At 43.5% G+C, this 27,517-nt stretch overlaps 2 protein-coding genes across 2 annotated transcripts in view; one reads left to right on the top strand and one right to left on the bottom strand.

The window, feature by feature from the left end:
* Rarres1 (retinoic acid receptor responder 1) overlaps nt 1-14,387 on the top strand; it is a 34,948-nt gene extending 20,561 nt beyond the window's left edge. Inside the window, exons 3-6 of the mRNA XM_055596842.1 lie at nt 3,997-4,180; nt 9,576-9,712; nt 13,640-13,702; nt 13,782-14,387. Of these exons, the coding sequence (XP_055452817.1) occupies nt 3,997-4,180; nt 9,576-9,712; nt 13,640-13,702; nt 13,782-13,949 (552 nt within the window). The 3' untranslated portion in view covers nt 13,950-14,387. The remainder of the gene's footprint in view (nt 1-3,996; nt 4,181-9,575; nt 9,713-13,639; nt 13,703-13,781) is intronic.
* Nucleotides 14,388-18,989: 4,602 nt separating this feature from the next.
* The window catches only part of Gfm1 (G elongation factor mitochondrial 1), a 46,317-nt gene continuing 37,789 nt past the window's right edge, over nt 18,990-27,517 (bottom strand). The window contains exons 14-18 of the mRNA XM_055596808.1: nt 26,986-27,148; nt 25,367-25,511; nt 20,581-20,741; nt 19,445-19,498; nt 18,990-19,337 (exon numbers count right to left, since the gene is read on the bottom strand). Of these exons, the coding sequence (XP_055452783.1) occupies nt 19,206-19,337; nt 19,445-19,498; nt 20,581-20,741; nt 25,367-25,511; nt 26,986-27,148 (655 nt within the window). The 3' untranslated portion in view covers nt 18,990-19,205. The remainder of the gene's footprint in view (nt 19,338-19,444; nt 19,499-20,580; nt 20,742-25,366; nt 25,512-26,985; nt 27,149-27,517) is intronic.

Below are 27,517 nucleotides of genomic sequence, written 5' to 3'. Positions count from 1 at the left end.
AGCTAGGGGTGGGGCCTCAGCAGCTCACCCGCTTCGGATGTGGGATGTGAGTCGTGAGTCGACGTGCGCATCAGTCACGTCCTGGAAGACAGCTTTTAAAAATTGCTCTGTGTGTATGGGTGCTTTGCCTGCCTGCCTGCGTGTCTCGGCACTGGGTGTGTGCCTGCAGGCAAGTCCGTGAACTCAGCATGTGCCTGGTGACCCTGGAAGCTGGAAGACGTTGGACTCCCCTAAAACTGGATTACAGGCAGCTGTAAGCTGCTGCATGGGAGTGCCGCCAATCAACCCTGGGTCACCTGGAAGAGCAGCCAGCGCCCTCGAGGCTGGGCCATCTCTCTAGCATGAAGACAGCCTTTTCATAGGTTTCAGCCTCTCCCTCTGGCTCTTACATTCTTTCTGCACACCCTTCTTTGCTGTTCCTGAGCCTTGCAGGGGGAGGTTGGCGCAGATCTCCTGTTTGCTCATCTGTGGCTGAGAACTCACTCACTCTCCGAATTTTGACCAATCATGAGTCTCAGCACTGCTGGCCGCTCACTGCAGAGCGAAACTTTTCCAACCAAGGTTGGAAGTAACTCAGCTCTGTGGGTGTAACAGTTCAGAAGGCCCTGGGACAGCCTGACCATTTGTCAGAACAGCAGCCTGGGGGCTAGAATTGCCAAAGCCTCGGCTTTCAGCAAGGCTTACAAAACCAGAGGTGAAATCACTGCCGTGGAACAGACCTCACGTTCCGGCAGAAACTGATTGGTTACCTCCGTACGAATCACACCGCTACCGCCCCAGTGGGTACAACTGTCCTGGCAGGTCAGTGCTCCAGCTTGCAGAGTCTAGTGATGAATAAGACAACTGATCAGTTTTCTCCCCCAGCAGCCTGTGGAGCACTTTCCAGCCCTGTGGAAACCAGGCAGCAGGGAGACTTTCCTGGTCAGTTTGAGACTGATTTCTTGATGTCCCACAACCCTGGTTGATGCCTTCAGTAACAGGGTGCTATTTAGTCGTGATGTTTGGGGTACATCCAGAGCCTCCCTGACTAGCGAGGTCTCCTGTGCTCAGCACCTAACATTTTCTTTTAAAACCCATTTCTTCTGGGAGACGGTGTTTCTTTGAGTGGCGTTTCACGATGGGCAATTCCTGTCACGTGAAGGTGGACAGATCACGTTGGCAGGCATACTGTTCTGGAAGTTAGCATGAGCCACTTTGTACATAATTTCCAGGTGTGCAGTCTCAGCCATGTGATCAGGAACCATGCAAATTAGAGAAGTTCTAGTTGGTCACCTATCTGTCCTGGTTTCAAAGGCTCAGGTCACGGATGTCAGGCTGCAGCTCTGTGGCCACAGCACTTTGTGGTAGCAGTTGGAATTCCTGGACCATGCTTGAGGAACAGCTTCCTTATCTGATCTCTCTCTCTCTCTCTCTCTCTCTCTCTCTCTCTGTCTCCCTCCCCGTTTTTGTTTTTTGAGACAGAGTTTCTCTGTCTAGCCTTGGCTGTCCTGGACTCACTTTGTAGACCAGGCTGGCCTCGAACTCACAGAAATCTGCCTGTCTCTGCCTCTACCTCACTGAGTGCTGGGATCACAGGCATTTGCTGCCATACCCCATGCCCACTCTCTCATCTCTTATTAACAGCTTCAAAAAGTAGTGGCTGTATACATCTGCGTTTAAAGCTGTCCACATGCCTGTTTTTTTCCTCTTCCTTTGGGGCCCCTGGGAGAGAATTTCACAGCTCCCTTGGGTGTCCCTCCTCACACGCCATAGTCCTAAGAATGACTCACTGTGAAATGTCAATGTGTTCTTTTCCCTGGCAGCTGGTGACATTTCTAGCTGGCAGGCTGGCATAGCACAGGGCCAACTCCATATCAGGTTAAATAATCACGTACATAGAGACACTGCATAAAACACGCATCTGTGCCCATGCATGCTACCCACATAAGGTGCCTCACTGCATGCCCGTCACACAGCCCAGGATTTGCCAAGTTGCCTTCACTCAATCTTCAGGAGAGAGAGCAAGCAGAAAACCGCTGTGGAAATTAGAAGCAGATGGACATCGCTGTGAGGAGCTAGACTGGGAGGCCGGCCCAGACTGTCAGCAGTGGTCTGGGTCTTCGAAGCCTGGGAACTGCAGGCCATGCCTCACATCAAAGAGTCACAGGGAGGTGGACCGTCAGAGGACAAGGCATGCTATCCCCAACTCAGTACCCCTGAAGAGGGCCGAGCAGAATTCACAAACAATACCCTCAGACTTGGCTTATTAGCCTCACAGTTAGCTTTTCTCTAAGGATTGGGAGGATGCTTAATTCTTTGCACACTGAAAGCACAAGAGTAGAGCTAACGGGATAACAATTCCTGGGTTGTTCTGACCCACAATGCGTTCTCCTGGACTTGGTGGAGTGCAGCTAGCTAACCAGCATGGAGGTGAGTCCTTCATCTTTACTGCCCTGCTTCCATGGAGCTGTGCGGTGGGGGCCAAACCAAGGAGACATGGAGACCCACATCTTTCCTCTTCCCTGAGAATGGCTGACACCAAAGTTGACGTGGAGGGCCGCTCTGGTACAACCTCAAAGAGCCTTCCAGTTTCTCTGTGCCGCGCCAGCAATTAGCATGATGCACCCCAGGAACCCCCTCCCACCTGGAACCAGTACTGCAGGAGAGCGGTTGCCCAATGGGGAGCTTATTTCGGTGTTTTTGAACTAGCTTTAGACACAGGCTTATTCTGAAGACTTTGATTATAATTTCTTTCACTGTGGGCCTTTCAACTTTATTTCCAGTTCTTGCCTTAACCAGGGTGCCATTTAAACCCTGAAAAGGAATGAAGGTTGCTGCTTCAGCTGGCCACATGTGGATAGGACACCCTGACTAGGAACTCCTGGCTCGGTTTGGGTGGGGCTGCAGCTGGTGACTGTGAATTCCTCATTCCAAGTCTAACGTTGGTGGTGTGAGCATGTGTGTTTTTCCAGGGACAGGTCCTTGGCTTTAATGGTCAGCTTAAATAACCTTTACCAAAATGGGGAGGAATCACTACTCAAGAGCATCCGACTGAAGCTCCGGTCTTCGGATTTGAAATAAGTGAGGGTGAGCACAGGGTCCACAGTGCAGACAAGCATGACTCTATGCAAGACTGGGGTGTCCGCTTTGGATCAGCCCTCAGAATAGAAAGGCAGAATTATTACAGTGCAGGTTAGTGGCCGAGCTCACATGGAAACCAATTCAAGTCCTGAGATCCAAAGATGTGAAGTGGGTTCCTTTGTAAACTTCAGCGTTTTGGTCTTTAAGTGTGGAATGAAAAGAGCTAATCCATGCATGGATGTGATGGTATTTGTGTTGATAGGAACCAGCTTCGTCTTCCAATTCAAGTTAGTAAGCTTAACATCCAAGCTCCCATTGTGCTGGTTACACAGTGAAGCAGCCACTGTCCAAAAGTCTGTGCCAACAACCGCTCAACAGACATCAATGCTATCTCTCTAGGAGAGGCCCAGCATTACTATGTAAAGAGGAAACCAGACGATAAAAGTTAAAATGACAGCAAAGATGGAATACTACTGTATTGCTGTGTCTTAGTTACCTTTCTGTTGCTCTGATAAAACAGTAACAAAAGCAACAAGAGGAAAAGGAATGGCCTAGCTCACAGTTCAAGGGCACAGTCCACCACAGCAGGGAAGTCACACGGTGCCCACAATCAGAAAGCAGGGAGTGATGAATATACAGGGTGCTCACCTCGTTTTCTCCACGTATACAATCTAGGATCACATACACTCACACCGAATTGATTAACACAATCAAACCCCCCCCAGCATGCCTCTAGGCCCACCTCCCAGGTGATTCTGAGTTCTAGCCAGGCTATAACCACAAGCCATGGAGCACAAAAAACCACCTTCTATAACGTTCAGCCCTGTCCACGCCAGCCAGCCAAGCTCGCCGGCTTCTCGGTCTGTGTCTGTGTGAACTACAGGGAGTACAGTCGGTAAGGAGCCTCCCTAGGTAACCTCCAAACTTGTATTTCAGCAAGGCGAGGGACAGCTGGGCAAATGTTCTGCAAGGGTGTTTTTCAAGAATCATAAACCCAGGCCAGCTGTTAATGTCACCTGCGCGCGGTTCGCGGAGAAAGTGAAGAGACAAGCAAGGGATTATCTGCTTTACAAGCAAATGAAGCAAGTGAAGACTCCGCTGGACATCAGCAGCATACCTGGTAAGGGTCAGTTGCTGGGCTGTGTGTGTGTGTGTGTGTGTGTGTGTGTGTGTGTGTGTGTGTGTAATACATATATACATACATACATATATACATATATAATCAGTACATCTCCAAAAGAATGATTTTTTACTTTTGCATGTCCTGAGAGATGCTAAATTTCAGCCATGGATTGGGATGTGTCCCACAATTTAAACAAGGAGCACAGGTGTCATTTTCTGTTCACCTCTACAGTGTACTAATGTCACCCAAAGCTGAGTCCCTTTAGCTGACAATTTGCATCCCAGAAGAACTGACTCTACAAATAAAAGACAGAAGTTTTGGGGGGAAAAAGTGTAGATTAGAGTGCAGATTTGAGGGGAGTCTGGAACCTGAGGAGACACTTACTTGTACGGTTTTTTGTTGTTAGCCTTAGGAGGTTTAGTTGACGGGACACTCGGCCTGTGCTCAGCCCCTCAGCCCCGGGGCTGGCCGAGTGGCTGTCTGGGCTGTTCTGGACTGCTGCAGTGTGGCCACGTTTATCTCATTTCAGGTCAGTGGCTAATGGGCACTGGAGCCGTCTCCACGAGATGTGCCCTGCCCTCTGCAGTGACTCAGCTGGAGCGGAGCACAGCTCATTTATCTTGGCACTCAACAGAGTGTGTGGGCAGCGGCTGATATTCAGCACTTACTGGCAAATCCAATTTCCCAAACCGCAAAAGTCATCTCTGGACTTGCACTTGGGTACAAGCTTGACACCTGACCTCTACAGCACTCTCCATCCCACACTCCCTGCTTGCCCAGGCACCTCATTTCCTCATCCACACCTGAGGACCTCAGGCTCCATTCCCGACTGCAGCTGTCCCACTTACTAATTACCAGCAACAATACAGCTGCTGGCATTTCTAATACCCGGGATTCGAAGGAGTCTCACCTAACTGTTCATTGACAACAAAGATCAAAGCTTAAAGCTTGAGCCAAAGAGCTGTGAGAATTCAGAACATATTGTTGAAGATACCCATGCTGCTTGCCTATATTTAGAGATCTATAGTTAAATGGGCATCTTGTCCCCTTATAGTTTGGGAAATAGTTGGCTCTTTTTAAAAAATGTTAGTTATGTGTATATGGGCATGTGTGTATGTGTGGGAATGTGGGTACATGTGCCCCTGGAAGCCAGAAGAGGGCACCAGAGCCCCAGAGCCCGTTACAGGTGTATGTAGGCTGTTTGGCGTGGGTCTTCTGAGAAAGCAGAGCAGGCTTCAACTGTTGACACTGTAGAGGACTTTTTCCAGAAATATCTGCCGCATTATCATTAGCTTTGGGACCCTTTTCAGTAGAACCACTCATCTGGATCTTGTTCACTTACTAAGTCCTGGGTAGGGACCATTCCACAGTCTACCTAGATTTGGCTACTATAAAATGTAAAAAAATAAAAATAAAAAAATCTTGGGGCTGGAAAGATGGTTCAGTGGTGAAGAGCATTGGCGTCACAATCACGAGGAAATGAGTTTGGATCCCATCAGCCAAGTAGGAAGCTAAGTATCCAACAAACACCTGTTAACTACAGCTCCAAAGGATACAAAGAGCTTCCATGCATGCATATGTACAAGGACACACACGTGCATATGAAGTACAGACATATACACCTGTGCATGCGTACGCACACACACGCACACACGTACTTACATAACTCCGTCATAATGGAAGCCACTTTTCATTAACAAAATGTGAGTCTGCTGACTGAAAACTCCGCAGCTTCGGAGTGTTGATTGTTCGTGCCTGCACAACTATCTACTTAGGGCCAAGAGGATTGATAGAGGAGACAGAGAAACCAAAGCTTAGTCTCTATTTTGGGCTGAAGAGACCGATTGTGCTGAAAGTTCACTGGTCTCTAAGGGGGTCTGTATATTAGTGAACTCACAGTTTCTCATATCTCCTTCCAGGGGATAGTCCTGTGTCACTCGCTGAGTACACGATAAAACTAATTGAGGCAGTTGCTCTAAACGCTTAGAAAGTACAAATTATCAGTAAGAGGTACAAAATGTAATTATTTTGTTTAAAAGACATGAACTTTCATTATAAAAATAATGTAGTTATTCAACAAACCACACACTATATTCCTACTTTAACCTTCTAATTAAAATGCATTTTATTATTTGTTGAAAAAATATAGGTTTTTTTTCAATATTATTACCCTTTTAATCTACTTATCCAGTTTCAAATAGGCAATGATTTTTGATATATTGAGTAGCTAAAATTAAGTGACAGTGTATGTCTATAATCAATTGAATTTATCATAGTTTCTAAAAACAAAACCAGACAAAAGTGTTGACTTTAGATTTAGATTGAGTCCAAATGTGGAGACAGGCCTGGAGTAGCCAGATCAAGTTTTAGCAGGTTTTTAAAATTTTTTTTGTTTTTCAAGACAGGGTTTCTGTCCTGGACTCGCCCTGTAGACCAGGCTGGGCTCCAACTCACAGAGATCCACCTGCCTCTACCTCCTGAGTGCTGGGATTACAGGTGTGCGCCACCATGCCTGGCTGTTTCAGCAGTTTCCAGTCAGTATATAGTTGATTTGAGGCGCTAGACTTTGGTAGTTCAATTCATAAGCATGACAATCAAATCTCTACTCCACAGTGTTTTCCCTCGTGCTTTTATTATGGATAATAATCTCACTCCAGTTAACTCACACACTTCCCACAGAGGAACACAATCTCTGTCAGAGGAAAAGACCGGGGGAGCTACAAATTATCAGTAATGCCCTGTCTAGCAGAGAGCACTCACTCTGTTACATGTCCTCAAAGCTTTTAGAGTCACGAATTTGTCTTTGACGGTAATGCATTGGCTGTCATAGATCTAAAGCCACCGTGAGATAAAGCAAGTGTTGGTGAGCTGCATGAAGAAGGTTTCAGTCACTGGGAAAGGAGGAGAAAAGGCTGCCAGAACCCTGTCACGGTGAACGGAGGCAGGGATGGGCCTGGGGGCGGGGATGGGCCTGGCACTGCCTCCAACAGTGAACCGAGGCAGGGACGTTCTGTTGACACACCCTGGAACCATAACGGTCCAGCTAGCTACTCACATGAAGGAGACACTACAAATGCATTCCTAGAACGGTAATAACTCTGCCGGAAGGCAGACGTCCGAGGCATCTCCCCAGAAACAGCTCCCTGTTGACTAGCATGTCCTAGCAGAACGGCAACTGCTTCCAGACGTTACCTTGAAAAGTCGACGGTCTATCGCAGTGCTCAGTGCTGAGTGGGAGGCGGCTGGATACTAACAGAGAGCATGATGGGAGCAAGCCCTCGGAGGAATCACCGAGCAGCGGACGGACGATGGCAGAGCAGGAGACCAAGGCCTTTCATCTTCACTCTCGAGTTGTCTTCTGAAAGCACCTCCGGGTGCCAGCCCCCGAGAGCACTCATTACTGCCGTCTTCTTGCTCCGTGTGAAAGGAGCCTTTCTACAGCAGAGCACGCCTGCCTCTTGTACTGACGGCGGGACAGTTCACCTTCTGCTCTGCTGAGCATGGGCCCTTTGCTTTGGCAAATTCTAGGTTTTACTTAACTGCTAAACCATCCTCTCTTCATCCCAGGAACTAACTTTCTTTTTTTGTTTTTTCAAGACAGAGTTTCTCTGTGTAGCTGTGGCTGTTCTGGAACTCACTCTGTAGACCAGGCTGGCCTTGAACTCAGAGATCCATGTACCTCTCTGCCTCCTGAGTGCTGGGATCAAAGGTGTGCGTCACCTCTGCCTGCCTAATATCCTTTTCTTTATATCCTCGATTCTTATTTCTCTAGCTTCTCCCATGATTTTGCCCATCAACATCCTTCCCATCCATTTCTGATCTTGTCCCAGAGATGGTGTTCTGCTTCACAGAGTGCTTCCCAGAACCACTGGCCCTTTCCTTCCTCACTGTGTTCGCTCTTCCTAAGAAGTCTCTTCACATTGCCCGGCCTCGACCACTCCTAACCATCTTCTACACTCTCTAACAGAAACCGTGACAGCATGCACTTCTGTAGTCCCTTTGGCCTTGTTCTTCATACATCTAATACCAGCCTCAACAAGCTCCTCCCCCAGCAAGCTTTGTATATTCTGCCCTTCAATTGTGTTACTGTTCTAGGGTTCCAGAAAAGTCGGTCGTTGTCACCCCCATCTCCTAGTGTTTAATAATTTGCCATTTCCTAGGAAGCGGCCTCCAGAAAACATCTGGGAGCCATTCTGCTGTCCTCAAACTCTTGAAGTTCGTCTGCCAACCACTCTAGCGGCATGTCCGCTACGCGACACTCCTCTCAGGTCTTAGATTTCAGTCCTCCCGTCTGCCTGTACAGGCTTCAGACTGGCAGAGTCCACGTCCACCTGGTTTTTCACATGAGGCCATTCATTCCTCCAAGACCAGCCACTGAGCCTGAGCCTGGCAGCGCATTCCTTCGCTCACTCATCCCTCGCCGCACCCCCCCCCCCCCCCCCCCCGCCCCCCCCCCCCCCCCGACCCCGCCACTTACAAGACTGGGCTTCAAGGCCCTGAAAAACATCTTGCTCCTTTGACACCTTCCCCTAAACTCTCCAGGCCAAAGAGACTCGGCCCCTTCCTGTCCTTTAGCGGTCTCTGAGAGTGCATCAGCTGTGCGTCTCTGCCCTCACAAGCCCCAAAGCCACTAGGGAGTCATCTCTGAATGGTGACTCGCCAGACTAGTCAACTGTTCACCAACCAATAGGATTTACGCGAATATTTACTTCACCTAGAGAATGTTTCCTAATGCACTGGCTTTGTTGGGCGCCACGCTGCTGCCAGGCTGTGACAGAGGCTGTCCCCACCAGCCGCGCACGGTGGCTATCAGTGGCATTGTCCTAGAAATTAATCACCCAAGTTTGACTTTCTAAAAGTGATTAATCATTGTATCCCTACCTCTTGAAGTCTGGTATTGAGTGGGTTTTAAGTGTTTGCTGAATTAAAAACAATAACAACAAAATGGTTCAAAAAACAAATGGCACAGGAAAAACTTCTGATTTTTTTTCATATGTTTAAAAAGTCACTGGGAAGCTGCCGATTCATTGGTTAGCTTTAAAGCCACTGGTTAAAGGATACCATGGCACGGGCTTTTAACCAAGCTAGCAGAGAAGAAGATGGCGGTGGACTTTTTAACCAAATTAATATTTTCTCAACTAACAAATGTCAAGATTAACGTTTAGCATTGTTGAAGCTGTTGCTCTGTATGTACATGGTGCTGCAAATTGTCATCATGTCAGTTTGGGCTTACGTGACACAGCAAATTGAAGCACAGAAGCTCCATCTTGACAAGTCCAGATGGAGCTAGTGCTGAGATGACCTGATACTACATCCCTGATTTCATCACTGAAATTTCTCACATTTTGTCTTAAGAAGGCCTTAGTACTAATGTGCTTTTCTCTCCTCTCAGATAGTCATGGGCATATTGATCCCTCACTGAGACCCCTCTGGGACTTGGCTTTTCTCGGCAGCTCTTACGTGATGTGGGAGAAGACATCCCAGTTTTTGCACTACTACTTGATCCAGCTCAGTAGCGTGAAGCAGTTGGTAAGACCCTGAAAATGAGCGGGGCCAGCAGAGCCGCAAGGATGCGGTGCTCCCGATTGAACCAATGAGAATGTTTATCTTCATGGCAAGAGTCTTGATTAGATTTCATTCATTTCGCAAACATCTGAGTGACTGCAGTGGCACAGGGATTGTTTGAGGGACTGAGGAGGCAGCAGTGAGCAAAACCACATATGTTGACTTCAATGAGACCAATCCTAGAAAAAAGCCAGTAAAGAAGAGTTAATAAACCAACAAACATGTGTCAAAAGGTGGTGAGAAGTGCTCTGGATGAAAAGAGAGTGGGGAGAAGGAAATACAGGATCTTGACAGACAACTCGCATAGTCAAAGTAAGGCTAATGGAAACAGCGGTGACACTACAGCGGAAGCGGAAAGGCTGTGAGAGAGAGAGAGAGAAGGGAATTTGAGACAGGAAACCACGGCAGCACGGTGCTGAGGTCTTGAAGGAGCACCAGGGCTTGTGTGTCTGCACAGAGTGAGCAGAGCTTGTGCAGGAAATGAGATGAAACAGCAGGAACTGGAGGGTATCTGTCCTCGTAAGTCTGGGAGGTCATTGGTCCAGGGTTGTCTTTTTCCTGTCAGCAGAAGTGTGGCATGGTGTGATTTCCACAGGATCTTTCTGGCTCCGTTCTGACAACAGACTCCTGTGAAACAAAGGAGGCTGCAGGAAGGCTCGGAGGTGGCAGAGACTCAGGGGCAGCAATGGAGGGGTGGAATGCTTGGGGTCAGGAGGATGGGCAATGTTGCTCCTGTGAACATGAGGCGTGCACATTAGAGAACGGTAAGAGTTAAAGGATGGGTCTTAGGCCTGAACCTGGGAGGACAGCTTCCATTCATTGATTAGGAAGGACACCAAGAACAGCTGTAGAGGAAACTTCCTCGGTCTGTGGCAAGAAGACAGTCAGCATAAAGGCTTGTGTTTAAGATACAGTGATGCACTATAATTATGCCCATGTAGACGGTGTTTAAAACCACTGCCTGGGCGAGATCTCAAGTGTGGTACACATAGAGTCTGGTACACTTCTAATCGTAGATCTAACAGCGGAGGCCATCTGGAAGGGAAGGAGACAACAGCAGCCAGACACTAGTCCTGGGTGACACTAGCCCGGGTGGGAGCCAGTCCAAGTTCTCTGCTGTCCATTATGTCCTCTCCGTGGAAAGGCAGTCGTGAGCCGAGGGTGAGGACGAGAGGTGGTGTTGGGAACGAGAGGTGGTGTTGGGAACGTGAGGTGGTGAGGTGGGCCCCCCCCCCCCACGCTAATGTAGTGATCTGTGCAAGGCTTGCTGCCCTCAGCAGGGGGAAGAAGGCAAACAGCTGCCTTTAGCCAGGGTTGGGAATTTTCTCAGGTAAATGGGATTCGGGGAGAGCGGGGTGGGGGGGGGGGTTTCCAGCCTAAAAGCTGAACCAATTCTAAGTACCTACTAACAGGAAATATTTTCACGATCTACCCATGGGTGGCTCATCAGTATCTTCTAGGAACTTGACAAACATTTGGTATTTTTAATGCTAATAATTTTGTCTGCTTCCAAAGACCATTGTAAAACAGGGATCAAATGGAACTTAGTTTCTTCTTCTTCACCGATCTTTCTATAGAATTCTTTTTAATGTCAATTATTCCCTACCTGGTTATTGCTAGTTAACAAGTCAGGGTATGGCCCTGCTTCTTTCGTTATGTTTCCCTCATTCCTCTTTTCTAACAGGACAATGGGGCTGATAAAGCCAAGATAGCTCAGAGGCAGGAAGATACCACATCCCCAAAACTTTCTGGGTGCAAATTATTATGTGAATACCCAGGGTTAAACTTACCTGCTAATGCAGTAGAGTAAGGAAATGTAAACTTATAAACTCACAGCCCCAAATGAACAAGGACCAACAGAAGAGGGGCAAAGAAAGGATGGGCTGAAGTACACTCATGAAATAAGACCCCATCATGTAGCCACAACTATTTCTTTAGACTTGAAAAACAAGTGGCAGTCCCAACAGAATTGACTATGGCAAGGACAGGAGAATAGATCAGCTAAGAGAAAGTGGGGAGAAAGGCTTTCGCTGTACCCCTGGCCTTAAATATGAATTGACGCTATTCGGATTCTATTCCACCAGCACCGAATCTTGTAACCACTCCAAAATACCTACCTACCTCATCACCACTCACCACTAGTCAGTTCCAGATTTTATCCCAGCATAAGGTCTCCACTAGCCCAAGCTAAATAACAGAAATGGCCTCACTGGCCATATCTATTCTGCTGAGAAGTCTCTCTTCCATCATGTATATTAATAGCCTAGGCCTACTTGCTCTACTAAAACCACATTGATTCTATTAGGATTTAGTCTCTCTGTTTAGGAGATGGAGAGGACATGGGGGGAAGGTCACAAAAAATGGGGTCAAACAAGACTTCCTCATGGTTTCCAGGAAGATTAAAGTGCTAAGTTACAAAAATAAAAAAGTAATAGTAGTAGTAAGAAAAAATCACCATCAATTTGGAATAAAAGCACTTGGCATTTGTGATAACTTAAATAGAAGCTAAAGAGGTTATTTCTGAATAATACTAAAAATAATGACTTCGCGGCAGGGCCTGACGCGGTGAGGTCAGACTGGGAGGTCTCCGTTCACCTCTGCAGCTCTGTAACCAGCTGTGCCTTGGGTATGGTTTCCAGGGTCCTTCCTCCTGAAGGAAGAACAATGGAAGAGCGTGCTTCAACAGCTTTAGTATGGAACACTGCAGTCACAGTGGATTATAATTCAACTTACACTTACCATGGGCAATACCTTTCTTTTTGTCATTGCTGGCGAATGAACCTATAGGTTCTCACACGTGAGGCAGGTACTCTACCGCTGAATTACAGAGTTTCAGCACTACTCTGTGGTTTGGGCAGAAGTTTGTTAAATGAAGTTGGTGTTCTATCGTTTATGTAAAGTCCAGTCCCTTTTTATTGAAAACCTGAAAACTACCATAATTTCGTTCAAAAATGCTGCTTTCAAAGCCAGGCATGGTAGCATTTGCCTGTAATCTCAGTATTTAGGAGATGGAAACAGGAAGGTTAAGGTTAGGAATTCAAAATCTGCCTCAGCTACAAAGAGTTCCAGGCCAGCATGGGGCTATATAAGACCATATCTCAAAAGTACATGTACACACACACACACACACAGCTATTTTCAAACACAGAACAAGAAACTGCCTTAAAAGAATGTCTGTAAGTCAAGTCAATTTTAACATTTTAAGAATGTGTGGTAAAGCCAGGACTCAAGAAACAGAACAGACAGCAGCGTCCATGACTTGGGAAAGATCAGCATTTCCTTCTGAGGTAAAGAGAGTCACCAAATGAAGGCCACGCAAGGCCAAATACACACCTGCAAAGGAATACCAGACCGATACAGGTATCCCCTTGCATCTGTGGGGACCGAGACTACAATATTTGCTCATAAGCCCCACATAATTTATCTCCAGATTGCCTATGTACAGGGTAATGGCTGTATCAATTGTTACTTCGTCTGTTTAGGGAACAGCAACAAAAACAGGCCCGCACATGTTCGGTTGTGTTTTCTACTCTTGGCCCTTGGTAGGCACTGTAGAAATAATGTGCTTTTCTCTATCAGAGGAGAGTAGAACATATCAGAGGTACATCTGCAGTACCTAGATCACTAAGACTGCCAGAAGAGTTTCCTTATCCTCACAGACTCCAGCCATCAACAAAACTCATAAATACCAAAGAGAAAAAAAGCTTTAAGGACTTTCAGGCAGCCTTCCATGGAACCCAGTGACAGACTTCTAGAACTTGATCCAGAACACAACATGTTATTTTGGTAAAGAGCTAAGGCACCATGCACATAACCTAGCCTCTCAAACCCTGAGCTCACAAAAACCCACAGTGCCTGTCCATTGGACTAACTCTGCTTTCCTTCCTCCAGAAAACCGAAGATGATGGCATTGATTTTGACTTTATTGCTCTACTTCATGAATTCTCAACACAGGTAAGATGCAAAGCTATGTGTTAAACTGTCTTTATTTTAAGTTTTTCAAGTTTATAATGTTTAAACCTTTGTTTCCTAGGAAATCATACCCTGTCGTATTCAGATGGTCTGGTACCCTGGTAAACCACTTAAAGTAAAGTACTATTGTCAAGAACTCCAGAGCCCAGAAGAAGCCTCTGGGATGGAAGAAGCCTCTGGGATGGAAGAAACCTCAGCTATGGCACCAACAGAGCTCAATAATTCCTAAAGAGAGAGAGAAAGAGAAAGATCTGCTTCAATCATATTCCAAACACAGCGACTCCACAGGTCTACTTCATCACTCCTGTATGAGCAAAGGTCCAGGCATTCTGGCAGCTCGGGCAAGCCTGCACTTACAAGTCAGTGTCCAGGAGCGCCAGCCTGCTTTTGACCTGACCTTGCCTTGGTGTTTAACTGCCAGCCTGTGTGTTCCTGTCTGCTCAGGACTTAACCAATCATAATGAATGACCACCAGAAGGTGGATCAGCAGTTGCTTTTGGGAAGAGGGTTCATCTCTGAATTTGTATTTTTTCCTAACTGGATACACCGCAGCTCTTTTACGTTGCTAAATTGTTTCTCCTTATTATGTCAACATTTTTTCAGTGTAAGTGAACTGTAGGGAAATATTAACTGCTAATTTCAGGCAGGTATTCTCTTTTTAACTTGATATCTATTTTCAAATAAATGATCGTATTTCTAAATAATAAAATGTGTTTGTAAGCTTTTGTATGCACAGCAAGATTTAGGCTAACCTGGAATTAAAACAAATCCCTGACTCAAATCTTAAATTGCACACTGCCTCACATGATAAAAACTGCAAAGACACACTTAAAGAACCACTGATATAGCTCAGAATAGACCAAATCCTTATTTTTTATTCATCAGGACAACTTGGATCCAGTGTTGGTGTAAGTAATCTATAAAAGCAAACATAATATAATCAACTTCAGTGAAGCCCCTCAAGGCAGGGAAGAACTGATCCAGGAAACGCTGCCATAGCTTGCCTCTCACAATCATTAAAATTTAATGAACAGTTCTGTCTGTCTTAAAGCCTTGAGCCAGGTTCCTTGGCCAGTAACTGATGAGTCATCAGCCTCACAACAACGCAGAAGCAGCCTCATGATGGATGAGGTCACGTCCCCAGAAGCCCACTTTAAGTTGAAAATATCAGGAGCTGGAAACCCAGCTAACACACCTGACCTAAACAGCCCAGCTTAGCAACACCATGGGCTGTGTACCCCAGTGCTCATGTGGCTGGCAGCTGTGTCCTCGGCCATTGTCCCAAATTTCCAGAGTTCCATATGGTATATTCCTAGCTGAGCTCAAAATTGTCCATATGGTTTTCCAGAATGAACATCATTTTCACATCATTGTCAATACTAAAAATGGACTGTATCACCCTAGTCTGCTATGTAATAAACTATTCAATAATGGGAAAGTTTACACTACAGAGAAAGGTTTTAGACAGGGACACAACAACACAACCAGAAGCAGATCTAATTGTATATTTTTTTCTATTTACCTTCCCAATATCCATTCCTTTCAACAAGTTCTAAATCCACTGCATAACCGTTAAAGGGAAACACGCTTTTCACTCGTGCAATAGTGAAGACAAGTACTTTTTCAGAACACCCAAGAAGCAATATATAATGCCTGCATTAAGCCAAAGTCCAGTCAACAGATAAGTGTTCTAACGGAAGTTCCCTAAATGACCTTTCAGAACAGATCTATGAGCACTGTGTCCATTAGAGCACACTGCCGTCCCATGGAGTCTAACATTCTTTTAACACCCTCCTGTACAATGCTTCAGCTTTCTCCAAGATATTACTTTCAAAAAGCATCTCCCATTAGGCTTACAACTGATCATAATTCAGCCACATAAGCAAACAACATAACCCTTAGACAGACTAATTTTGGTGAAGAGCGTAAGGAGGAACCATATGCAAAACCCACAAAGTCAAAACAACTAAAACTTTCCCAGTATCCTCATCAGGACACGCTTCTAACCCAAGGTTGTGAGCTTGATTTAATAAACGTTGATTTCACTGGTTAGCAGCAAGCAAGGACTTCATTTGCCTTGGCATAAAATGAAAAACTAAACTCCCCAAGCCCTCTTTCCATTAGAAGTCATCCAGCCAATGACAGTGGCATTGGGCACCGCATTCACCTAACTCCTCCAGAACTTTCAGAATTTCAAGATATATCAAAAGTAGTGCCACTATTTTTTCTAAAATTCCATTTTATTCTACTCAGTTTCAATTTTTCCTACTTAAAAGTTTTTCTTTAAATAGTACCGTGGTGGTTTGAATGAGAATGGCCCCCACAGGCTCATAGATTTGAATGGTTGGCCACCAGGGAGTGGCACTATTTGAAAGGACTAGGAGGTGTGGACTTTTTGGAGGTAGTTTGCCACTGGGGGCACACTTTGAGGTGTCAAGGGCCCAAACCAGGCCCAGTGTCACTCTCTTCCTGCAGATCCAGATGAAGAACTCCCAGCTCCTCTCCACCACGTCTGCCTGTGTGCCTCCATGCTCCCCACCATGGTAACGAACCATACCTTTGAAACTGGAAGCTAACCACTAATTAAATGCTTTCTTTTATAAGTGTCTCCGTGGTCATGGTGTCTCTTCATAGCAACAGAATACTGACTAAAATGGTTCATTTGGAGGTCAGTTGAAATGTCTATATTTGGACTTGAATGTTAGTCCCTTAAGACATCATACTTTATTACACTGATTTTTCTCAGTTCAGAAAGTTCTGCTCAGTTCTGTGACCTCCCCTAGCTATGAAAACACAAGGAAGGTTCTGCTGCCGTGCTCTCTGACCCATGTATGAGTGAAGGAGCACATTTGCGGGGAGTACAAGCCGCTTGCTTCGGTGAAGCACTTGAAGTTAGCTGAAGACTTAAATTCTTATTCAACAACGTACAGTTTCAGCAATGCAAAGAGCTATCTTCTGCAATGGGACAGTCCCAACACGCCACAATTTACTCCTTTCTGGTGACTGCCACATTTAAGATTCCATGTTAAAATGTTAAAATTCAAAAATTCCTATTTTTTCAAAACAATCAGTTTAAATTTTGTTGATTCACAAGCTATACAATTAAGCAGGAAGAAAAAGAATTAGAGAAAACTCAACTGTATTTCTTTAATGCCAGTTATCAGCTGAAGGGACAATAGCCCAACTATAATATCATACAAAAGAATATTGATATTAAACATTAGAGTTGCAAAAAGAACTTTTAATTCCACGTTTTGGGCCTATGTGCAGGTGACACTGCAGTGGTCTATAACATCAAATGCAAAGTAGAATCAACTGGAATGTCCCAGGGAGCCTGGCTATCGAGAGATGGAACTGGGTCCTCACTTAAAACTCTGGGGATTCTTTAAGTGAGACAGGAGAGGGCAGGCAGGCACCAGTCTTCCCAACACAAGCTAACACTTCCTTTAAGTACAACTATTCTTCATAATAATCGTATAAAACTCCTCAGTTACTAATGTCCACATTGATCTTTTCCATGCTGCAGACTTTTGTTTGGTTTTTCCAGTACATCCATCACTAATCTAATGACCTAGCAACAGATATGGGTCTGCTCCTGGAACTGGCCTGGAACTCACCAAAGAGACCAAGCTGGCCTTGACTCACAAAGGTCTACCTGCCTCTCTGCCTTCTGACAGTTAAATATTCTAACTAGAATATTTAACAAATTAAAAAACACTCAATTTTAACCATTTTTCTGATTGTTCTCAGTATCCAGAGACTGCATTAAATTCTATGGCAGTACTTCCTTCCTGAGAATGTACTCACAGGACCCGAAGCAAACCATTCCCAGACCACGCACACTCACCAGGACGTGGAGCTCACGAGGAACTGGAACCACAGTATCTATATGAAAACGTAATGACTACACGGTCTTAAAGACTCTAGCTCATTGCAAAGACATGGTATTTACTTTCACAGGGTTAAATTAGATAATACATCTAACTTAAAAGCAGGCACTCAACTTAAATCTTCTTATCCTAAAATCCTAAAGTCTACAAATAAAGAAAATCTAAATAGCTACACGAGGTGTCACAGGCCTCTAACACCAGCACGTCAGAGGTGGCAGAAGGAAGCCCCGGAGTTCAAGGCTAGACTTGGACACATAAGAGCCTGTGGAAAACCCCTCAGGAAACAACAAGTCATCTTATGTCTGTTATCTACTTTTCTCCAGGAGTATAAGAGACTAGAGTATGTATGTTGCATACATACATCGGGGGTTTTGGGGTAGAAAAAAATTTCTATGACAGAACAGCCTGAGAAAAGTCAACTTATTCTGGAGACAAAAAGCTTAACTTTTGTTCTTTCTTAATCTCAACGAATACAACACAGGGAACACTCAAACACCATATACCACAAGAATGAACCAACAAAGCAGCAACTCTAGAAATTCTATTTTATCAGAATCCATGAATAGAAAAAAGGAGAACAATAGACAAGACTGCAAATAATATTGTATCCCTAACACAGAGGCGGCTGTAAGTTTGTAGAAGCCATAAATTGAAGCCATTTGCCATCTTCAGTATTTTAACAACCCAATGAAGAATCTGAAAATGCTCTCTATTAAGATCATAACGACTCACTTTAAAAGAGAGAGCTTCATTAAATGACCCTCAAGAATGTCATGATGTGCAACCTTTACTTTCATAGCCTCAGCAGAGGAACTTCTAAAATAGCAATGCATGCCCCAGAGACAATGGAGAACTTATTTGAAAAGCAAAGCATTGAAAACTGTTGACTCCTGAATATAGATAAAAGAAGCTATGTGGCTTTTCTGTATATTACATCACATGACAAAAAAATTAGGGAGCTGAAGGGTTGGCTCGCTCAGTAAAATGCTAAACGAGGAAGCATGAGGACCCGAGTTCAATCCCCCAAAACCCATGTGAGAGCAGCTGGGCGTGGCACATGCCTGTGATACTCGTGTTGCGGAAGCAGAGGCAGGAAGGCCCCTGGGCTTTCTGGTCAGCAAGCTTAGAGAGAGCTGCACCTAAAAACGTAAGGTGGAGGACACTGAGAAAGACAACCTCTGGCATGTACATTCACACACAAAACCACGGACTATATACACATTCACAGTGTTCATATCCACAGTCCTAGCACTTGGCAAGAGGACTGTGCATTTTGAGGCCAACCACAGACCTTGTGTCAAAAATATTGCAAAGTAAATTAATATATATGTTCTAAGCTGAAGTTACTCTCTCCTTCCCTTAAATAATATTAAACATACTTCAGCAATCTATTTTATTTAAGGTCTTTCACTAGACAATAAAAATAGTCCATACAGTTTAAATATACATAATTATCTTTGCATGTGCATAGAAACTCCTGAACAGGAGACAGCAAGGGCTCCTAACATTTGCTTCAGCCCACTGAATTCATCCTGCTGGATCCATCATCTCTAAATTCTGCGATCAAACAGTCTGTACATTCAGAGGAAGGTGGGTCAGCTCTTGGCTTTTCCTTTTTTCACAGGAAGTTGGCCTGTAGCCTCCAAGTACTTATTGATGAGGTCTTCCTGTGTGGACGGTAAACACGGCTGATATCTGCAGTACTCCATTGTGTACTCTCCTTTTCCCTACAAGTTCAAGACAGAGAGATTCATTTGCGTATGCAGAGTGAAGTTGCAGTGAGTCTTCTGAAGGGCACTGATGTGAAGTTTGACCCTGTCTTAAAGCTGCTTACCTCTGTGCAGGACCTAAGCTCAGTGGAGTAACCAAACATATCATTTAGGGGAACCTAAAATCAAACAGAAGAAAATTTTAGCACTACTTGTTAAAAAATTTTAAGGAAAACAGGGATGTATTAGTCAGCTTAATGCCTTACAATTAGCTTTCTATGACAACTCTTAAGTTAAAAAAAAAAAAAAAAAACCAAAAGCCAGAGCCTTATTTTAGACAGAAAACCCTATTTGAAAGTTATTTGACAGGCATAGTCAGAGCAAATCTTTCTGTTTCAGACTGTATACTACTGGGGCGTTGGCTTCTCACCCCGCGCTGCTGTCTACCTCCAGATCACACATTCACAAGTGTGTTTTCTATAGAAACATTAATCAGTTTCACTGCCTAATCTGTGTGTGTGTGTGTGTGTATGTGTGTGTGTGTGTGTATGTGTGTGTGTGTGTGTGTGTGAAAGAGAAACAGAGAGAGAGAGAGAGAGAGAGAGAGAGAGAGAGAGATTGGGCCTTTAACCCAGAGCCTCATACATGCCGGAGTGCATCTTCCCACTAAGCTGCACCCAGCCCTCCTTTGGGGACTGACATACCCTGACGGCAGCATCTTTACAGAGGTGATCTATGACGCGACCAACACTTTCTCTTACATGAGAGTTAAATTAAGACATGCACAGGTCGGAGCCTTAAATACGAGCCTTCTAACACAAGAAAGCAGCTATATAAATAAGGTGAAAACAGGAAAAAAGAAGTATACACCTAAGAAACAACAAATTCACCAAAAAATTATAGATACTTAGAATATATATACACTCATATATAGAGATGCTAAATAAACATATGATATATATATATATATATATATATATATATATATCCAAGATTCCTATTTTTGGCTTTTGCACTTAAGAGTTGCTCTCACAGAAAATCACACAAATTGCCAAAACCAAAACTAATTGATTACCTTCTGTGGCTAACGAAAGTAAGACATATCTGCACCCCCAGAGGGGTTACCTCATGAGGCTGAGGCACCAGGATTACTGTGAGCTCCAGGCTGGCCTGAACTACAGTGCGAACTGTGGGGCAATCAATGACCGCACTTACATCCGCAGACAGTGCGAACTGTGGGATGCTCACTGAGCACACTTACCTCTGCGTACAGTGTGAAATAGTCCTCTACTCCATCTTGGCCTGTGATTACTCCATGGCGCCGGTTAATTCCTGCGATTACTGTCCCCTGAAATTCATTTGGAGCTATAACTTCCACAGACATAATAGGTTCAAGAATACATATTGTGGCATTTGCCAAGGCTAGGTTTAAAAATAAAAAACAACAAGAGGAAAAGTTAAGTATATTAGTTATTAAAGTGACATTCTCTCCAGCTCTACACATGAGACAGATGGTACTTTCCCAAAGGCAATAAACTTAAATTTTCCCCTGGACTCATTTTTTAAAAAGTAATGGGAACAGTTATGCATGGGGAAATTCCAAAAGAAAAACATTTCATTCCGATTTTTCAATTAGCACTCTTAAAAGAAAAAAACCCTTAAATCTCTTTAACCTGCAGAGTACAGAAAACATTAATCAAGGCTCACACTATGTAAGCTGGCCGGCTGTGCCACCTGTTCGCTCTGGAACTCTGGTCTCCCTGATGAGACCAGCGTAAACCTTTCTTACTGGTCTTTGGCACGCGCGCGCACACAGGCGCACTCACAGTGCAGGAGAGGGTGCATAGAAGAATGAATCGCATCTTTCAGAGTCTTTCCTTTTCTTGGCTGAACAACTCCCCTGCCTGACTCGGGCTTTTAGTTTCTGTCCTGTAACAAGTCATTTGCCTCTTGTGAAAACAGCCTGTCCAAGTCTTAAGTTTCTTTACCAATAGCTTAAAAATATCAAACTAAATGTTAACAACCACTTTAACACATTGGGTATTTTTTTGGTCCTGTCTAATACACAACTACTACACTTTTTAGTTACAAATACTGACTAATATTTACGAAGAAAGTAAAGCAAAACTTCAAAATTTACACTTCAAATATTTACAAAGCTTTAGCAGCAGGGCTGGAGCACAGTCTTTAACCTCAGACTGGCTGCACTGTCCCCAAATGAAAAGTTTTAGCCAAAACACAGGAAAGGCAGCTAAGACGCTATTTTGTTTTAAAACAACCATAGTCTTTCCAGAGACATCAATTTGTTTGTAAGAAATGAATTAGCAGCCATTCTTGTACATTCATACAAGCACTTCTAAAGAGACCACAGTCTCAAGGGCAGTAACTGCTCGAGTGACAGTGTGACACATGTCACTCAGTACCAGTGGGGGTTTGGACCAGGACCTCAGCTGGGTACCAAACTCCAGAACTGCTGAACTTTCTGCCATTTATACAATGCCCCAGGGTTTGAATATAACACTCGTAAGATGAAGAATTAGGTTCTAATAGGTAATTCATGGGAAGTCTATGTAATAGAAACACTGGTGATTCTCTGCTTCAATCCACTCCTGAAAACACTAGTACCAGCAGGCCAGGGGCTGCAGTGGCTAAATGAGCAGGTAGTCAAGGGCTAAAACTAGTCTAGGTTTAACTTTACACTCCACCAAACTAGTATGTCAGCATGGGTTTTGAAACTAATTACCCTGAACCTCAATTCTCTCAGCATTAAGGTCACTGTGAAGATAAGCTCACTCATGTATTCAACACAACACAACATACACAAGGGATCAATAAATGTTATGAGCGGCAACTGGGGCAAACATATTGGGAAATAAGTGTCTTGGCACAATGCTAGGTCAAAGGCAGTGTAACAGGAAGAACTGTATTCAGTGTGCCTAAATGTATGTACACACACACATATACACACGGTACATTTCCTAGTAATATTCCCAGGCAACTTGGCAAAGTTCAAGTGATGGGCCTATTTCTACATAGTAAGGAGAAGAGACAGCCTGGCATGGAATGGCAAGAGAGCCTAGAGAAGAGACCACTGGGCTAAAGACGCAAGGACACAGTGCTGGCTGTTTAGAATGGCTGTAAGCACAGTGTTTGGGGGATGAGTATGGGGTTCTCTAAGAACTAGTTACGGAATACCCACACCCACAGAGCCAGACCAGACCAAGCACATCTGGTTTCACGCTTCAGTTTTAAGTTTCATCATTTGTTGATCTCTATGCAAGTTCAAATTGCCTGTTTGTTTGTTTTTGTTTTCTGAAAATCTAAAGTATCTCCTAATCTTGATAGTATATCAAAAATGTTAATATATTTTACTATATATAATAATAAACCCATTAACCTAAGTATAAGCTACTCTAATCCTCACCCGAAACCCTCAGGTGGTTCAGGGATATATATACGCATCAATTAGTTAATGCATGGCAAGAGTTTCCTGTGCTTGATTTTGTTCAATAAAATTATTTAGTATTTTGTTTGATGTTGTTTTGTTTTGTTTTTTTGAGACAGGGTTTCCCTGTGTGGGCCTGGCTGTCCTGACTTGCTCTGTAGACCAGGCTGGCCTTGAACTCCAGAGTTCTGCCTGCCTCTGCCTCCTGAGTGGTGGGATTAAAGGTGTTCACTTTTAACATTTTAAAGCTTCCTCTTTTTTAGAACTTTAAAAATCAATCTTTTACTTTTATTCCAAATCTAATGCCTTTTTTAAAAAAACTGCATTCTGTTTTTGGCAAATATTTGCATTTTTTATGGATAAAATGTGGTTCCATGTATTTTTGCTTTTATACATGAAGAAATAGTCAGATGAAGAACCCAAATCAGCTGTTTTTCATGTTAGCACCTGGCTTGTGTGCACAACTTGGTTTTACAAAATGTTCCTATTTCAGTTATAATCCAGATTTTTTTCCTTTGCACACCGACTAGGCAATTACTCATATTTCACTGACTTTTTCATTGACATATGTGTTTATTATGGGCATACACATCTATCTTTATTTATATTTAAATATAGGAAGAGCTAAAGAGGGTAATGTGGCATGTTAATTGATAAATGGAAAATTTATCTTAGTTTTAGCTAATCTCTCTCTCCATAAAAGTTACAAACTTCTAGTCAAGAACCAGCATAAAACAATTGGTACTTTTTAATTCAATTGTATTTCTAAAAAGTATTAAAGTGATTTAATATTATTTAGCTTAAGATATAATAAGTAAAGAATATTCCAAGGTCAAAAGGTGAGTACTCTAATCTGAGTTATGCTCAATAACATCCACATCATTTTTTTTCTTCAGATTGACCAAATTCCTACATGACAGACTACAGAGCCTGTTTATTTATTTACTTAATGTATGACTGCTCTCTCTCTCTGCATGTACACCTGCACACCAGAAGAGGGCATCAGATCACATCATAGATGGTCATGAGCCACCAAGTGGTTGCTAGGAATTGAGTTCAGGATGTCTAGAAGATCAGCCAGTGCTCTGAACTGCTCAGCCATCTCTCCAGCCCTGCAGAGCTTGTACAATACACAGCTGATATAAAGAAAATTGAGTCAGGCGTGCAGCAGGTCTCTGGGCACAGGGGTCTTTTTTGAGACTGATACTCCAACAAAGGACCATTCATGGAGATAACCTAGAACCCCAGCACAGATGTAGCCCATGGCAGTTCAGTGTCCAAGTGGGTTCTATAGTAATGGGATCAGGGACTGTCTCTGACATGAACTGATTGGCCTCCTCTTTGATCACCTCCCCCTAAGGGGGAAGCAGCCTTACCAAGCCACAGAGGAAGACAATACAGCCACTCCTGATGAGACCTGGTAGACTAAGATCAGAAGGAAGGAGAGGAGGACCTTCACCTATCAGTGGACTTGGGGAGGGGCATGGGTGGAGAAGGGGGAGGAAAGGTGGGCTTGGGAGGGGAAGAGAGAGGGAGCTACGGGGGGGGGGGATACAAAGTAAATAAAGTATAATTAATAAAAATTAAAATTTTAAAAAAATTGAGGATCACTTATTCTTTTTACAACTCGGGTAGACTATAACTACTAAGTTTAAATAAAATAAGGAGCTTACAAGATAGTGCAGAAAGCAGCAGCCCTTCTAGCACCTGCCCAACAGTGACTGGAGATGCAAACTGAGACCAAAAAAAGTTCAACAAGCTTGACATTCACACAGAACCAATAGAATTCTGATTTACAGAATGGTTTGGAAATAATGATTAAGAAATATTAATTCTCTACTGTCTATTTCAACTCGCTTCGATGTAAATGTTTTATGAATCATAATTTTATTATGTAAAGACACTTCTATATATTACTAAGGAATTGGCAAATATCAGATGGGACTGAGGAAGCAAAGACAATGAATTTTATGATTTCAGGGTAACTGCAAAGTTCTCTTGCTGGATAATCCTGATGTCCGTTGCTTTGTTGTCATTAGCTTTCCACGCCCCTGAATTAAAAGCAAAGAACCAGATATGCCTGCCTGCAACTCCTCGGAACTCTAGTTCACAGTTTGAGTAAGTGTATTATCCAGTTTGTGTATGGTGATAATTTTAGCAGTTTAGCAGGAAGTCTGTATTATGCATAAAGTTTACTGAATTCTTTAAAACAGTTTCCCATTCTCACAATAATGCCTAACAGCTTGAAATGTGATATATGAAAAAATTACTTGCAAATTTATGAACTGTTTAACATTTAAATAATTAGTTAAAATAACACGACTAATTTATCTTTAACATACTTAAAGTTCTGAGCACTTGTCTTTTCTATTAAAACCAGAACTTCAGATTATATATGAACTTAAACACCCAGATAATCTAGAACAGGGTGGGCTCTGGTCTTTGCAGGAATACAATGACCTCCCATACTTACGAACACTGCAAGTACTTGCACCTAGCACACTCTGCTCCAAGTTCTGGACGAAAAAGACAGACAGTGCTGCTCTTGAGGCTATGGCAGTCTCCCACACAGACAGATACAGAAGACATTAGGACAACATACCTTGTTTAAGAGCACCTTCTCCAGCTCGGATGAAGGAGATTTCATTAGAATCAACCATGTGGTGTGCTCCATCTTGCAGAATAAACCGTAGTCCAGAAAGCTTATGTCCAGAAAGAGGGCCTTTTTCGCAGGCATCCAAAAACCCCTAACAATGAATGAATACAACACAATGAGATTTCACTTGCAGAGTATTACCCAAAATACCGGAACAGGTTATTGCTCAGAAGTGTAATGTTCTTATGATATATGTTGTCTTTCACTTCTCAAAATACTTCTGAGTAAGTCTGGCATTTAGATGAGCAATTCTGCAGAAAAGGACAGCATATAAAGGTGGGAGCTGGTTAGAGAATGAGGTTAGGGGCTCATCATCACTGCCCTACAACCTCAACTACAGAAATTACTTAATGCTCACACTCCCTTACAGACACAGCAGGACCTTCATTTCACAATGAGGAAATGGAGGAAAGGCCAACTAAGGTCACTAGCCTTACCAAAATCTGTGTGTACGCATCGGCTGTTACAGATCCATTAATACTTTGTCTCACTGGCAGATCACATCATAAAAACCACTGTGTAAATGCACGATGTTGTTAAGAACGAGAATTAAAGGAAATTTCATTTTCTCAAATGCAATTCATTTTTTAGAAGACAGCTTCATTGATGTATAACTCATATACAACAAACTGCAACAATTTAAACAGTTGACAAATTTGTCACTCATTTTCAGTCACTTAAATACTTATAGAACTCCAATTCAGTCACATAGCCACACACACAGATCATATTTCTGACATTTCAAAACTGTACATTATGTATCCTGAAAAATATGTAAATTTTCCCCTTATGTGAATTCTGAATATCATCTCAGGTATTTAGAAGTGTGTGAATGGCAAACTGTTACCTTAAAATAAAGGCATACTAAATGAAATACATTACCAACAACAACAAAAAAATGCTATTACTATTAAAACCAAAATTATAATCTGCTGTTCACAAAATTAACAATTGCTTAGAGTGTACAGCAGCCTTAAGCAAGTAACAGGGAAAGCAAAGCAAGCACTGTGTGTGTGCACAGCTCTTTGCAATTTCACACGTGCAACCTTACCTGGCCTCAGTCTTTCTGAAGGGTATAGGTAAGTGGTTTACTCCCAATTTCCATATTTAAAAAGGAAGCAGGGGCAAATCACTTTGAATTTGAGGCCATTCTGAGCCACATGTAGACTCAAAGAAACAAACCAGCTCCGAACGCTCATTCAACAAGGAGTGGATTCAGCAGCAGCAAAAATGCTGTAGAGCAGTTCCCAGGTGCTGGGACTCTTAGTGCACATAAGAGCACACACAAAACGGTCATCACCCCCAAGGATTACAATAAAATGATGATGGATTACAACCAATGTAGTACTATCAGCCTATGCAAAGAGACTTTACACATGATTAACAGAGCACTGTTTCCAGCTCCTGAGCTGGAGGTTCTAAGATGGAAAGCCCAATAGTCCCATAAAGAAAGATGGTTAACTTAAACCATGGTAGACATGAACAGGACAGAAGACAAAGTGTGATTTAATCCAAATAGCCTGCTTTCACATAGAGACAAATGCCACAGTTCTGTTAAGCACTACCTTTTCAACGGCAGGTACAAACTGCTTTGGAACGTTGGCCCCAAACGTTTCATCAGAAAACTCCAACTTAGTGTAGTCCTCTGGGGCCAGGGGCTCTAGCACACCTATTACTTTTCCATACTGGCCGGCACCGCCTGACTGCTTCTTGTGCGTAAAATCAAACCTGCAGATGATTTAGGAGGAAAAAACAAGCAGAGCATTCGTAATCGGCAAAATGAAAAAAACTCCCACTAATTTATGCAAAGATCCACATTTCATATTTTTTTCTATGATGGCCAGTATGAAATTTTATTATAGAAGTCATTTAGAAGGAATTCTTTTCTGTTCTTCCTCATCAGTGGAAGTGAGGCATGCCACCTAAGTAACCGTGACTTTTCATTCTTCTGATAGAAGGCTCGGTCTAAGGCTTCTAATCATGTGCATACTGAAGAGCTCAACCAGTCTGGACTGACGCCCTTCCATGTCACGCAGTGCAGTGATCAAGGATGGTGACGTGGAAACGAGAACTCTGATGGTTCCTACCTGACTTCAG

The sequence above is a fragment of the Psammomys obesus genome, unplaced genomic scaffold (assembly GCF_907164565.1).
Source record: "Psammomys obesus unplaced genomic scaffold, mPsaObe1.curated_primary_1811, whole genome shotgun sequence".
Lineage (NCBI taxonomy): Eukaryota > Metazoa > Chordata > Mammalia > Rodentia > Muridae > Psammomys > Psammomys obesus.
Note: the sequence above shows the minus strand (reverse complement) of the source record. Positions and strands in the feature narration are given on the sequence as shown.